Source organism: Streptopelia decaocto, assembly GCF_964273445.1.
Source record: "Streptopelia decaocto genome assembly, chromosome: 12".
In the NCBI taxonomy this organism is placed as follows: domain Eukaryota; kingdom Metazoa; phylum Chordata; class Aves; order Columbiformes; family Columbidae; genus Streptopelia; species Streptopelia decaocto.
Genome location: NC_138667.1, coordinates 7130027 through 7144351, shown reverse-complemented (window position 1 = coordinate 7144351; position 14325 = coordinate 7130027). Strand labels below are relative to the sequence as shown.

Below are 14325 nucleotides of genomic sequence, written 5' to 3'. Positions count from 1 at the left end.
TCTCCTAACGTCACGCTGAGTCCTCGGGGTGGCTCGGAGGGGGCCGGTGGGGCTGTCCGGCGACAGGCAGGCTCCGGCCGGGGGGTGCTGGTGACCGAGCACGGCGCGGTGCAATGGGCTGCCCGCCTGCCGCCCTCTAATTTTAGCCCCATGCTGCCGGGGGATCATGTGCTGCCGGCCGGCCAGCCCAACAGCTGCAGCCCACATTTTGACAATGATGAAAAGCAGATGCCTTCCCCAGTGCCCACCTACCGCTGCTGGCACTGCCACAGCCCCGGGGCTGTGCAGACACCCTGCTCCCTCTGTCCCTCTGGAGCAGGGTGGGATCTGTGGGGCTCAGCCCCACATGGGATCCCATCACCCACCAGCCTCTCAGTGCTCCTGGGCAGAGGAACCAGCGAGCCCCTGGGCTGCGCGTGGGATGAGCAGCACTACAATAGATGCTTTTGAATTTCCTGCTCTTTCATGCTTCATGTCCGCTGTGTCAGCCAGCGCAGGGCCTGACACCAGATCCCCCCAGCTGCTGATCTCCTCCAGCCCCCCTCACTGCCCACAAGTGCTAAATATGTCAGCACAATCCCCCCACAACAAATGTAGATACCAACCCTGGCCGTGGCCCTCTCCTCCAGCACCTGGCCAGGCCATCATCCCTCTATCTCCCCCCTGCCCACCGACTACACCTGACTCCTGGGGCACCATAGCAAAGCACCCCGGAACACCCGCTTAACACCAAACAGATGCCACCAGCCCCCTCAGCTGGCATGCTGGGCTTGGCTGGTTTGTCACCTCTGCCAAGGCCACCCCAAGTGCTGGGGAGGGCTGGAGATGACAGTGAGCAGATGAGCCCTGCAGTCACCCAGCTTCTCTTTGGTGCTGTGCCTGGGAACCACTTGAACTCGCTGGTCCCTGCCTGTAAAATCCCAGCTGCAGGGAGGACAAGGCGGGAGGGACCCAAGGGACCCCACTGCCATCTGCCTGCAGTGCCACCCAGGGACCTTTCTGACACTTTCCTGGTGCAGATGATGCTCTCCTGGAGCCACAAATGTCCCCAGGAGTCCACAGAACTGGCTTCCTTGAGCCCCGGCCACCCCCAGCACCCATGTCCCCACCCTGGCATGATCCAGACGGGTGGGCGCATACAAACCCCAAAAACCTAAACCTCTGGGAACCACTGCACCTCAGCCAGACACCTTTTCTCTTGCATCCTAAGCCAGCAGCCAGGTGACCTGGCGCAGACCACCACCCAACACCACAGCCCCAGGGGCACCAGACTGCAAACTCAGAACCCCCATGAGACCTGGGGGTGAAGCTGACTCTCCAGGGACCCTACAGGTTTGTCCTGGGCACCCTGCAAGACAAGAAGGCAAAGTCCCAGAGACAGCACCTACCGGAGAAGTTCCTGGTGGCTAGCATGGTGGTGAGGATGGCTCCCTGAAAGACACAGAAGGCAGAAGGAAAGGGCATGCTGGGCCCTGGCCCCCCCGCACCCTCACCTCTTCCCCCAGCCCTCGCAGAGGAAAGCTCTGCTTATCACCTGTCCCCCGGCCACCTTACTGGAAGGAAACTGGTCCACGTGGTGATATTCTCCTCCTGACATCAAAAGCAGCCCTTGGTACCCGACCCCGTATGCCCAAAGCCAGGGCATTGGGTTGCATTCTCTGAAATTGCCTTACCTCCAAGATTAAAGGGATATTAAATACGCCCAGGGTGCATTTTGGTCTTGTTGGGCCCTGCCCTAGATGTAGCATGACTCCGCTGAGCAGGTCTGGCAGCTGGTGGCGAGGGGAGCCACCGGGAGCGGAACCGGATTTAATTGCAATTAAAGCCATGCCAGCTAAGAGCAGCAGGCAGAGATTTTTCATGGGAGCCACGCAAAGATCACCAGTGCAAAATAATGTTCATAAAAATGCTTCCCCTTTTCCAGCTGACTCTACTAACTAGTTGCTCTGCGTATAATGAGATTAGTTTGGACTAATTGCTTACAGTAATGGATTAGTATTTTGAAGTGTATGCCTGAACTAATTTGATTACTTGTCTAGCTGAAAAGTAATAATAGTTTATAGCCAGTTTCTTTTCTTGATAATGTTATTAGTAGCCTGCAGCTGTACCGCTCTGTGCCACGTTGCGTTCAGGCCTGGAGCGCTGATGGCTCTGACGGTGGTACAGATCAGAGCTGCCCCAGTCTGTGCCACCAGCTCTGGAGGAGACATCACGATTCCTAGAGCCCGCTCCGAGGCTGCTGGTGTGGGTGAGCCAGAGCATTTTGCCTGTCTGTGGGTCACTTTGTTCTTTCACTGCAAAGTGGTTTGGTCATCGGGCAAAGGGGTCCCTCTCTGCCTCTCAGATCCATGTCCTGCTCCAAAGAGGAGCTTTCTTGACACTGACTCCAGTGGGAAAGTCCTCAACCCAGTGCCCAGCAGCTGTGTGATTCAGTGCTTCCCTTCACCACGGCATTCCTCTAAGCACTTGGGAACCCCAGCCAGATGCAGCCACCATCCCGCTCGGTCTCTTTTGCCTCCTTCACAACAGGGATCCCCAACTGCCCATCACCCCCGTACTGCTGACCCAGAGACACCACCCTGTCCTTTCCCACTCAGGGAACAAACCCCTCAATGACCTGATCATGCATCTTGCAGCCAGCTTGAAGAGCATAAGAGTTACCTTCAGCTTCCTCCGGGCATTGAACTTCTTCAGACAGTCCACCGTCTCCTGTCTGTGCATGCATGATGCCACGGTGGCACGGTGCTGGGAGGAGAGAGACCCAGCTCAGAGCCGGCGCCAAGGGGGAAGGGGGTCCCCCAGCCCCCCCTCTCACACACGCACCCATGTGCCATCTCCTGCAGCCAGGACATGGGCCAGAACTGCCTGCAGCAGCAGACAGAATTTTAATAGGCAGCAAGAGATCACAGCTCTGGAGTGAGCAGGATCTGCTCTGATGGTGGGGGGGTTGCAGGGAGAACTGGCTGCCCCTTGAATTAACCCCTTGACTGACTGCCCACATTTAGCACGTGCTCAGGGTTTGCAGGTGGTGTGGGGTCCCAGGGTTAAGCCTGTGGACTCCTCCTGCCTTTAGGAGCTGATTCAGAGTGAAAATTGGCAGCTGGAGCAGTGGGGTGCAGTGAGGAGTGAGGGGAGATTTCTGCTGGGGTGTATGGATGGATAAACACAAACCAGCTCCCACCTACCCCAAGAAAAGGTGCCCCCAGTGCAGTGTGACAGCAAGAAACCAGCCTGTCCCAACCAGAGCTGGGAATGTGTCTCCCTCCCACCACCAGCTCCTCCAGGACATGCTGTTTGCATTCGCACTCCGGGCTTTTCTCTGCTGTAAAGCCTTGGGGAAAAGGCTGCTCTGAGAGCACTGGGAGGAATCATGCCAGGAACCATCTTCCTGGGCTGGAGAAAAGAGCCGACAGCATGTTTGATAACACCTGCTCCCCAGTGAGATGTTCCCCTCCCTTGAACCCCCACATCTCTAGACCTTCAACCCCAACAAGTGCGTGCCACCAAACTCACTGATATCCAGGGATGCTTCAGAGCCTCTGCTGCTGTGATGCGCTTAGATGGGTTTATGGTCAACATCTTGTTGATGAGATCTTTTGCTTCAGGAGTGACCGTGTCCCACTCAGGGGAGGGGAACTGCGAAAGCAAATAGACCAGGATGAGAGATGGCAGGAAGCGAGGGAAGGAGCAGAAGTCTCTTTGCACTTGGGCTGCTTCTCTTGAAACCCTTTTCTCCTGTCCATGGGAGAGGTTGGAGAGACAGCAGCAACTTGAAAGAGTTTCCAGATGGAAAACTGGATAGCAAGCATGGAAGGAGAAAGGTGGAAGGTCAAGGACAAGACCTATCTGTCCTGCAAAGTAGATCTGAAATGTGCCATTGTGTGCACCTGGGCATGACAGCTTGGCTAACCCCTGTGACAAGAGCAGAGGAAAGAAACTTGCTCCCATCTGTCTGAATTTGTCCTCCTTACTCTTCTAGAGCAGCAGTCTCCAAGACAGGGATGGTAGGAGAGGGGGGAGACTGTGAAAGGGGGAAACAAGACAAACCCACTCACATCATAAGCCCCAGCCTTGATCTGCTGGTAGAGTCGGTGCTGGTCTTCATCCCAAAAGGGTGGGTACCCAACCAGCAGGATGTAGAGGATCACGCCTGCTCAGGAGACAAGACATGGGATCAGTGAAAGTTCATTGCTGGAGGTATAAGCAGAACCAGCCTGGGGACTGGACCAACCCAAGCAGAGAAACTGAGAAATTAGGGGAAATGGAGGATTTGCTCCCTACTTAAAAAGCAGAAGACTCGCTGGTGGGTCCATCTCCATGCTGAGGTGCTCAGTGGCTGGAGAGATATGTGGCTATTCCAGACACATGGGGCTGGCAGCCAACACACACAGCCTCAGCCTGAGTGTCCCAGCAGGGCTGGATGATGCCTCCTCTCCATCACGGGTGGAAGAAGGCTTCCCTATGGCTGCAGCTATGTGGAGCCATCACCTGAGTCCAAGGGCACCACAGGGGACAAGGGCCAGCATCTCCCCTCTCTGGGGGGTCTGGGTGCATAGCAAGGAGGCTGATCCTCCAAAGAAGGGTGCCACTGGACTGGAAAAGAGGGTGTTTCTCTGTGGATAGCCCAGGGTACTGTGCCACCTCCATCTCAGGTAAACCCTCCTCCCTGACCTCCCCCAGACATGTCTAGTGACTGCAATTCAGAACACGCTGGATGAACAGCCCACCACATCCCACACAGACCAGCCCAAGCTGTATCCAGCATTTTAGCCGCACTCGGACTTACCGCAAGCCCACAGGTCCACAGCTTTGCCATAGGGATCCTTCCGGAGCACCTCGGGGGAGAGGTATCCTGGGGTGCCAGCAAAACCTGGGACAGACAGCCTGTCACACAGTGCCAGCGGGCAGCCCCTGGTGCCGGCCAGGCACCGCAAGAGCCGAGAGCCCTGGTCCTGGCACACAGTGACCCAGCGGGACAGGCACCCTCCCCCGAGAAACCTCTATGACGCTCAAGAGCAGAGCAAACTGCAGCTTTCTGCCAGCGGCCAGCAAGAGCAGCCAAATCCCAGGCCTGTGCAGAGGGCTGGGGTGCTCTGCCATGCACCTCGAGCACGTGAAAGAGGCTTTGCTCCCCTGTGTTTGACCCTGCCACCAGCTTGTCCAGCTCTCCAGGGCATCCTGGTGACTCACCCACTCCCTCTGGAGCGGTTTGCCTGTGCCCTGGATCAATACCAGGCTGTTTCTAGGGGCACAGCTGGAGCCATGAACATCTTCCTCCTCTGTGTTTCCCAGGCTGGTGCTGCTTGGGTGCTCTCATAACCCAGGATTCAGGTCCTGGGAATGTGTGTCCCTCCTGGAGCACCCCCAACCAAACACACCACGTAGGGCTGGAGGATGCCTCACTTTGGGCCAGTCCTACTCACCAAACCATGCTTGCTGGTCCCCCTCCACCTCAATGGCAAGGCCAAAGTCAGCCAGCTTGACAGCAGCACCCTTCAGCTTGGATGCCAGCAGCAGGTTCTCAGGCTGCAGGAAGAGATGGGGGTTGGAGAGAGATGAAAGCCCTCCCTGGGCTCTGCTGTTGTGGGGGAGCTATCCAGCACAGCACAGAGGAAGGTCGGGGCTCTAGATATGCTCCCTGGCTGGTTTATCCTGCTGCGTGTCATGATGTCCGTGGATCCTTAGAGGATCATGAACTACAATGCATGGAGGGTGTTGGTCTCTTCTCCCAAATAACAAGGGATAGCACAAGAGGAAATGGCCTCAAGTTGCGCCAGGGAGGTTTAGATTGGATATTGGGAAAAAATTCTTAATGGAAAGGGTTATCAGGCTTCAGAACAGGCTGCCCAGGGCACTGGTGGAGTCACCATCCCTGAAGGGGTTTAAAAGACACAGACATGAGGTTCTCAGGGACATAGTTTAGTGCCAGTGTTAGGTTACCAGTTAGACTCTATGATCTTGAGGGTCTTTTCCAACCAAAATGATCCTATGATTCTACAAGAACCTCCCTACACCCCCTCCATCATGTTGTTTCACCCCGGAGCTGATCTTTGCTCTGGGGCTTTCCAGGAGCTCCTACACATCACTCCTCCCTGTTGTGTTTCAGCTGCCCTGGAGGACCCTGGGCATCACTCCACAGGGTTTTGCATCATAGATGGAGCCCACATGTTCTCCTACAGGCCCTTCCCCTGCAGCTCCTACCTTCAGATCCCGGTGGACCACCCCCATCTGGTGGCAATGCAGGACGGCCTCCAGGATCTGCTGGATGCAGTGGCTGCGGGAGAGAGGAGAAAGCTGAGCACAAGTTTCTGGCGAGGCAGAGTTTCCTTAGACACTTCTGCTCAGCTGCATTGCACCCCCCCTGCCCCATCCCCATTGTGCTTCCCACCAGCATCCCCCTCCACCAAAAGCCACCCACACAGAGAGAGCAGTCGTAGCCCAGCAAGACCCCAGCAGAGCTGTTGGATACCCAGCCACAGTGAGCAGGAGCACAGGGCCTATGTTGGAGCCCATGGGGTCCCCACAGAACCAACAATGGGGAGCTGGGGAGTGGTGGGGGACACACAATGCCAGCCCAGATGTGGTCTGCAAACCCAGGCAGAGCAGATGTGCTCCTCAGACGTAGAGCCAACCTTCACTTCAGCCCCATGTCCCCAGCTCCATTAACACGGGTGCCTCTTGTTGTGTCTGTTCACTTTATATCTAGTTCATTAAACCCCAGCTCTGCTGCATGCGTGAGAGAGGAAGGGAAAAAGACTGAGGCGATGATCACTTCTGCTCCAAAACAGCTGTGTGCAAGGCAGAAGGTCTTTATTTACATGTATTTTATTTTATTTGTATGACACTAATAAGTGGATGGGTTGTAAGTGGATTCAGTGCAGGCAGCCCATTAAATGAGACTGCCTTCTGCCTAGAAATAAGGGATATTTCCATGCAGAAAGAGGTAGCGTGGAGCTTACCATCCCCACTGGATGTTTGTGTGGGCTATGCCTCACTCAGAGGGGCAAAGCCAAGAGGCACAGTGATATCTGGAGACTGGAGAGGACCGGATCAACAATATGAGGCTCATGCTGTCCCCTGGCTGAGCTGCAAGGACCTGAAATGGTATCCAGCCCCCTGCCTCTGCTGCAGGGGACCCGGAAAGTGCCAGTGGGAGCCTGAGAGGGAGCGGAGCTCCAGCACATCCTCCTACCCAGCCCTGCGTGACTGCTCCTCCTTAGTGCTTTCAAGTGCTAAATACCACATAAACACTTGAAAATTACTGAAATGCAGCTGCAAGGCGAAAAGGTGAGAACTGCTGAGTGTCTGTGCTATCATGCTCCGGCCTGGGCTTCCCCCCTGCCAGCCCAGGGACACCTGCTGTCCCCCATCCAGGGACCCACACTGTCCCCCCTCCTTTGCAGGGAGGTCAGGAGCCAGTTGTGCCACCAGCCCGGCGAAAGAGGATGCTGCAAGCAGTGGCCGGCAGCTGCAGGGTTGCAGGGGAGGACTGGCCATGCCGTAACACACACACTTCTTGGCACAGGAGCTGAATGAGTTAAAAAGAGCTTTTTTTCTTTTGGCACTACACATCTGGTTTATGAGGATGTGCTGCGGAGCGGCTGTAAGATACCTCCCAGCACTCAAGGAGCTTATGCTGCAGAAAGCCAGACATGTAGGACCCTGGGAAGGAGCAGCTCTTGGGAGAAGGAGACAACTGCTGTCCCCTCTGTGGCCTGGCGCGTGTCCCTGCTCACCTGGCATCTGCTTCGCTGTAGTATTCCCTGGCCACAATGTCCTCAAAAAGCTCCCCGCCGGTGACCCTGCAAGAAAACGGGGACAGTCACACTCAGTCATCTCAGCGTGGCATGCAAGGGAGCTGGATTGATTTACAGCATGCTCAGCCCTGGCAAACCCCCCTGAAATGCTGCTGCACCATGCATGGGGGGAGCATTTGGGGTACAGGGCAGGGGCCTTCCCGCTGCCTGGCTTGGGGGACACAAGCTTGGTTTAAACCCTGCCTAAGAAAGGCTTGGGAGAGGTGGAGGATGGGGGAAACCTGCGGGGGGCTGTAAGGGTGCAGGGTGCATTGCCCCGGGTGGAAGCGTGCAGCTGGCAGTGGGCTCAGAGATACATTTAACCATTACTCACAGGTCAAATATCAGGTAGTGGTGGCCCTCTTCGGAGATGCTATCATGGAGCCTCACTGCAGCAGAGACACAAGGGTTACGGGGTACACCAGGATCCCACCTCACTCCCCAGGAATGCCTCTGCTCCCCTTTGGGCACAGGCAGGAGCTGGGGAAGGGCAGAGTGGGGCTATTCCTCCTCCCTCCTCCTCTTGCTACTGCTGTTGGCTGGGATGGGGGGGTCCCCACTTGATGGGGGACCCCAGCTGTGGCCCCAGGCTTGGACAGTAGTGTAAGGCTCAAAGGTCATGTCCAAATCAGGGACTGCTCGGGGCTGGTGCCTGGCCGAGGTCCCAGGCAGCTGCTGGGCTATCTTGGGTGCCAGACAGGCTGCGGGTGCCCCCCGCCCAGCCCTCGCCCCATCGGGAGAGGTGCCCAGGCGCAGGGAGAGCTCAGCCAGGACGCTGGGCTGCCAGCCCTGGCACCCATGGGACTTTTTTTATTTTCTGCTCATGACCTTCATTTTCTCCTTGTGAGGTCTCAGGTTGGGGATACCCAGGAATCACCGCGGGATGAGTTTCCCTCGGAGGAAGCGCTTCCCCCGTCTCCTCCCACGGGGCTGGTATCTCACCCCACACATCACGCCAGGGGCACCCTCTCCCCTCGGGCTTGTCTCGCCAGGTACAGCCAGGTGCAAACTGCCACCCTGCAGCTGGGCTGTGGTTATTCAGGCTTAGATCCCTGCTCATGGCTTAGCAGGCAGATGTGCAGCCAGGTGACAGGCACAGAAGCAGGTAGGATGTATAAATAAAGACTGGTCCGGCATCCCCTGGCCCACACTGTATATGTTTAACCTTTCCTCTCTGCTCACCTGGTTTTAGTCCAATACAACTTTCAATATCTTTGAGATCTTTGGAAGCCAGAGAAGAAAATAAGACATTCAAGCGAATGATTTAGTAGGAATTTTTGTTCCTAGTCCATTTTACCACAGCTAAATCACATGAACCCTGTATGGAAACATCCTCCAGACTTGAGTCTGAGCTGGGGGAGATAACAAGCCTCAGTGTTGAGTGCAGACTCTGTGCTGCGTTGCTTTTATCTCCCAGGCCAGCAAACACCACTTAATTGGTCCTACCCCTCCCTCCAAGCTTGGTGAGCAGATCCAGGCGCTGCTGAGGACACGCTGCCAGCAGCATCACGTCACCCTGGCCAGGGCGAGTGGCAGAGGAGGGTTACGGAGCCGGTCAGCGTCTTTCCTCTTGGTCTCTGCCGTGGTCTTGTCTACTGACATCATTTTCTCATCTTATTCCCTGGTTACCTTTCCCAACTGCTGGTCACCATAGACATCCCCTGCACTCCAACACAGCTATCTGGTCCCTGTTTTTCTCTGACACATAATCCCAGCTTTTCTGCCTTCGTCTGCTGGAAGAAACACATTTCCTCCTGTTTTATCTCACCCAAGAGGGATTTGGGGTATTGTGCCTGGAATCCTGCAGGAGCCCAAGTGCTCAAAGGGGAATTGGTGAGTTTGGTGTGGACAGGGCTAGCATAACTATAGGCAGATGGTCCGGATACATCCCCTGCTTGGGGGAAGTCCCAATGCCCGTGGCTGCCAGGAGCTGAGAAGGTATAAGAAGGAGCAGATGCTCTAAATATAGCCTGGTCCTGAAAGTATCTGTTGCTGACCATAGTCAGGAAGAGTTGCAACAGCCAAACCACTTCAGCTCAGCACCCAGAGCCAAGGCAGGAGCAGGATACAGCTCTGGGACTGAGGGTACCTGGAGCTAAAATTCCAGGACTAAGTGTAGCCTAAGTTTTCTCGATAAAGAAAGACTTCCCTGCATGGACTCACAGCTTTGGGAAATGGCAACTCTCCCTAATCCACCACCTGGTGCCCTGGATGTGCTGTGGGGTCCTGGGGATCCAGACCTGCCCTCGACATGGCTTTTCTGTGCAAAGCACAGGTTCGTTTCTCCAAGCTCCCCTGCATCATTCCCCTGGAGACAGAGGGACCCCACCTCACTGCACAGAAAATGTGAGGAGTCAGAAAAGCCCCTCAGCACCAGGGAGGGATGGAGGGGGATTTTGTGCCTTGTCTTGCCTTGCCCATGCCCGTGGTGGCTCCTCTTCCTCTCGTTACGGCTGGTCTGCAGCAGCACAGCTCGTTCCAGCTCCTGGCTGGGTAATTAGCCGCCCTGTGCTGCATGCAAGGGAAGCTGCGAGCCCAAATTCCAGGCAGCAGGAGCAGTGGGGGAAGAGGGTGCGGAGTCGGAGGGCGGAGGGGAGGGGGTAGAAAAGAGCCTTCTGGGTATAAATAGCAAATTGGGCTCGTTGGGATCTCATGCTGTTAACCCCTTCCAGCCCTGTGCAGCAGGGTTGCTCCAAGCCTGCCATCTCTGCAGGTCCCAGCCAAACACTGCCGTGGTGCAGGGATGGGGGGAAAGGTGCAGGGGGCTGAACCACAAGACAAGGTGTTTCTGTCCCCAGAGACCCCACCAGCCCCACAGGTGGTGAAGAGCGAAGGGAGGGAGACAGTGGTAAGGAAAAGCTGGGGCCAGGCTGGGAGCCCGGAGAGCTCCACCTGCATGGCCCAGCTACCATTCTGCAAGTCTTTCCGGGGTGGATTCCTCAGTTTTTAGCATTTCTTGTGATTCGTGCACTTTGCAGCATATTTCCTTCAGGTGTCAGGAGTCCCCACGTGTATTTTAGTGCAGAGGAAAGGCCCTGGCTGCTGCTCCGACCCAGGGAGGCAGCTCCTGTGTGGGGCAGAAGCGGGGAAAGGATGACAGACAGATGCTGTGGGGTCCGGTGCCCCAGCAATGCAGGGCAGACCTGCCACACTGCCGTGTGCCTGCGGCAGATGGAAGCCGACAGGCTTTTTCCAAACTAAATTATTTATATGTCTGGTCCCGGTGGCCCTGGGTCTGGCACCCTGGATCTGCTTGCAGCAGTTCCTGGGGAGGGACGGATCCAGGACGCTGGGAGCAGTGAGGAGGGCAGGGAGGACCTCAGCCAAAGGGGAAACCTGGCTGTGGGATGTGAGGGCTGCAGAGCTCCTGTCCTACCCCCAAATGCTTTCCCAAAAGCTGCAGGATCCCACGCGGGTTGGCACATCCCAGGGTGCCACATCCCCAGACCAATGGCCCGAGGCACTGCCAGACCATCCCCAGGGACCCACAGCCCGCACCAGCATCACTCCCAAGGCTGGGGTTTGGGATTTATTTTTTTACTGCAGTTTTTTTCCCCTCCCTTCTCTCTTTCTCCTTCTGGCCTATTTTTGTCTTTTGCAGGGGCTCAGGAGTTTTCCTGAAACAGCTTTTCCGAAGGAGGCTACTCTCAGATGGACGGTCGGTGGGAAAGTCTTCGCTTCCCCCCGCCATCGCTCCTCCCACACGCCCCGCGCTGCTGCTGCTGCTCTGAGCTGCAGCCGCTTTTTGGAGCATGCAGAGGAATACAGCACCCGAGCGGGGGGAGAGGAGTAAAAATAGTCCCTTGCAGCCTACTGGGGCCCTGCTTCTCCCTGGGGGAGCTATGGCCGAGTGGGTTAGGTAGGACTGACTTCATCCCCCCGTGCTCAGTGGGGGCCTTTCTACTCACGACCCTGACTGAGGATGTTGCCTCTCGTGAGGATGAGGAGGCATGGTGTTGGGTGGGTTGCTGCCAAGTTCCTTCTCCATCTCTGGGGTAGTAGCTGGCGTGCAAGGGAAGGACAAACAGCCTGTGCTGCCCTGGGCAGCGCTCAGTCATTGATGGGGACACCCCAGCACTGGCAGGGACACAGGGGGACAGGCAGGCAGTGGAGCTGGGCATGGAGCACTGGCAGATTTGCCCAACTCCTCTCCTGGCACATGGCGGGGAGCGGAGCATGCTTACCGATGTTGGGGTGCTTCAGGAGGCGGCAGATCCGAGCTTCTCGTTCCAGCTTCTGGTGATCTGAAAGAGGCAACAGCCCTAAATTAGGGTTTGGGGAAGGGAATAAATTGCTCTGTTGGAGGAGCTGCCAGCACGGGAAACCTTGGGGGGACAGAGCAGTTAGCAAGGACCAAACTCATCCTTTTTTGTTTTCTGCTAAAGAATAACAGGTCTGGGGACACGTTCAGCACCAGGGTGAGAGGGATGATATCCCAGCACGGATGAAGCCCCCAGAGAAGCCCCCAGGCATTGATGCCATGGACAGTGCTGAGCTTTGGATAATCCCTCACCCTCCTCTCTCTTTCCTCTTTGCTGAACAACCCCATATCATCTCCCACATACCCCAGAGCTGCCTGAGTTATCACTGCCAGCAACGCCTGCTCAGTTTTCTCTTGTTCAGCCAAGCACAGGCAAACAGCAAGGACATTTCTGGCCCTGCGTGGTAAAATTTGAACAAAGATGGTGCCGACCAGCGAGAGATGTCAAGCTGTAATCGGGCTATCTGCTTCACCCTCCCTCTCCATCCCCAGCCATTTCACATCAGGTCTTTGCTTTCCTATATCACAAAACCCTGGCTCTGAAACTTTGCTTCACTGTCTCCAAACAGGCAACATGGGTCCCTCTCCCTGGCTTTTGCCAGGCTCAGGGATGTAAGAAAACAGAGCTCTGGGCAAAGCGAGTTGAGCCAAAAAAGCCTCCACTCTGGAGGAGCTCAAAGTTAATTTTCAAATAATTTTGTTTCTTTTTTCCTGTCTCTGTGCTTTTCCCCCTCCTTATACCTGACCCAGCCACCCTGCACGGAGCTTCCATGTGTGGAGGCAGAAACCTGGCAGCCGGGAGAAGTGAGGATATAATTAGGGATGCTCGTCTCTCAGCGCTATCGCTGTTACCTTGCAGGTTCACACCCCAGAGTCTCGCTCTGCATCAAACCCAACCTGGGTGTCTCCGACCGCCGAGATGCGAAGGCAACGCAGCCCCCTCCCTGCAGGGGCTGGAGCCTTCCCCAGGGCTCAGCATCCCCTGTCCAGTGGCCGCGGGGCTCAGCACCAGTGAGTGACCCCAGGACTCGGGGTGAGTTTTGCAGCCTGTGCTGGGATCCATGAGCTGAAGGCTGGGACAGCCTTGGTGGTCTCGTTCAGCTCCCCGCAGTGTTTCCCCGATTCTGGGGGAATCTCTCCAGGGTGGGATGAGGTGGCGGGGGGAGGTTGGGGTTTAGGCTGTTGCTTTTTGGAGCCAAAGTCCCTTGTGGGGTGGAGGAGAGAGACAGGATGGAGGGACAGTATGACCAGTGGGGCAAGCACTTCTCTGGGGAATGGGAGAGCTGCTTTCTGCCTCTTCTTCTGCCCCTGCCCAGCAGTGATCTCAGATGAGTCACTGTCACTCTCTGCCTCACTTTCCCCATCTGCAGTCTGGAGGCTGGGTCCAAATGCCTCATGGGGAAGGCCAGCATCACTGGTGTCCAGTAAAGTTCACAGGAAAGGGAGGTGAATGTGACCCCCATGTATGGAGGTCTGCATACCGCTGCCCCATCTCTTCCCTACCATGAGCCCCATGGCTTGGTTCTGGCTCCCCAGCTGAGCTGTGGCAGCAGCAGAGCTGTGCAGCCCCCCCCGCCGCTGCCCCCACTTTGTACCTTTGCAATCTGTCGCCACCAAAATGCCTGCGAAGGCAAAGCCCAGCACAGGCAGCTCGGTGGGGAACGCTGGGAGGCTGGTGGGGTTCGGTAAGCCAGGGAGGGGGTGGGAGAGCGGTGAAAAACAAGCAAAATGGGAAATGGCTCAGGGGGTTGAAAGGGTGGCAGAGAAGGGGGTCCCTCCAAAGGGGAAGGGGACAGCACTGGAGACCCAGTGGCACCCAGCAGGGACTGGGAAAGATGTTTATCCCTGTGGGGTGAGGGCTGGGGACCCCTGCCCATGGACCTTCAGGGACTCCCCAGTAGTGATGCCCCAGCAGGGCGAGCCCCCCTGCTTTCTGCTGGCCATCGAAGAGCCAAGCCGTGCGGGTGCAGAGGAGCTGCTGTGCCTGAGAGTGTGTGATCCCTGGGGACACAGCCCCGGGTCACCCCAGCTCTTTCCCTTGGCACCCTCCGGAGTGCAAGCACCCGGTAGGAAAGGTCCCGGGGAGGGTGGCCATCACTCGCCCCAGTGCCACAGGCTCAGCAAGGGGAAGAGCTGCCTGAAATGAGCCTCTCGCTGGCCATGGAGCAGAGGCAGCGAGTGTGCTGGGCGCTTTGCTCTTCCTGAGCCTGTGTAGGTCCCGCTCAGGCAGAGCTTCCCGGCTGGGAACACACAGCAAGGATGGGCTGG

The 14325-nt window shown here is 56.6% G+C and overlaps 1 protein-coding gene across 1 annotated transcript in view; it reads right to left on the bottom strand.

Moving 5' to 3' along the window:
* CAMK2A (calcium/calmodulin dependent protein kinase II alpha) overlaps positions 1-14325 on the bottom strand; it is a gene marked incomplete at its 5' end in the record, with an annotated part of 35834 nt that overhangs the window by 13768 nt on the left and 7741 nt on the right. Inside the window, 10 exons of the mRNA XM_082063851.1 lie at positions 1389-1431; positions 2662-2745; positions 3514-3636; positions 4056-4150; positions 4787-4870; positions 5424-5526; positions 6202-6274; positions 7737-7802; positions 8131-8185; positions 11981-12040. Of these exons, the coding sequence (XP_081919977.1) occupies positions 1389-1431; positions 2662-2745; positions 3514-3636; positions 4056-4150; positions 4787-4870; positions 5424-5526; positions 6202-6274; positions 7737-7802; positions 8131-8185; positions 11981-12040 (786 nt within the window). The remainder of the gene's footprint in view (positions 1-1388; positions 1432-2661; positions 2746-3513; positions 3637-4055; positions 4151-4786; positions 4871-5423; positions 5527-6201; positions 6275-7736; positions 7803-8130; positions 8186-11980; positions 12041-14325) is intronic.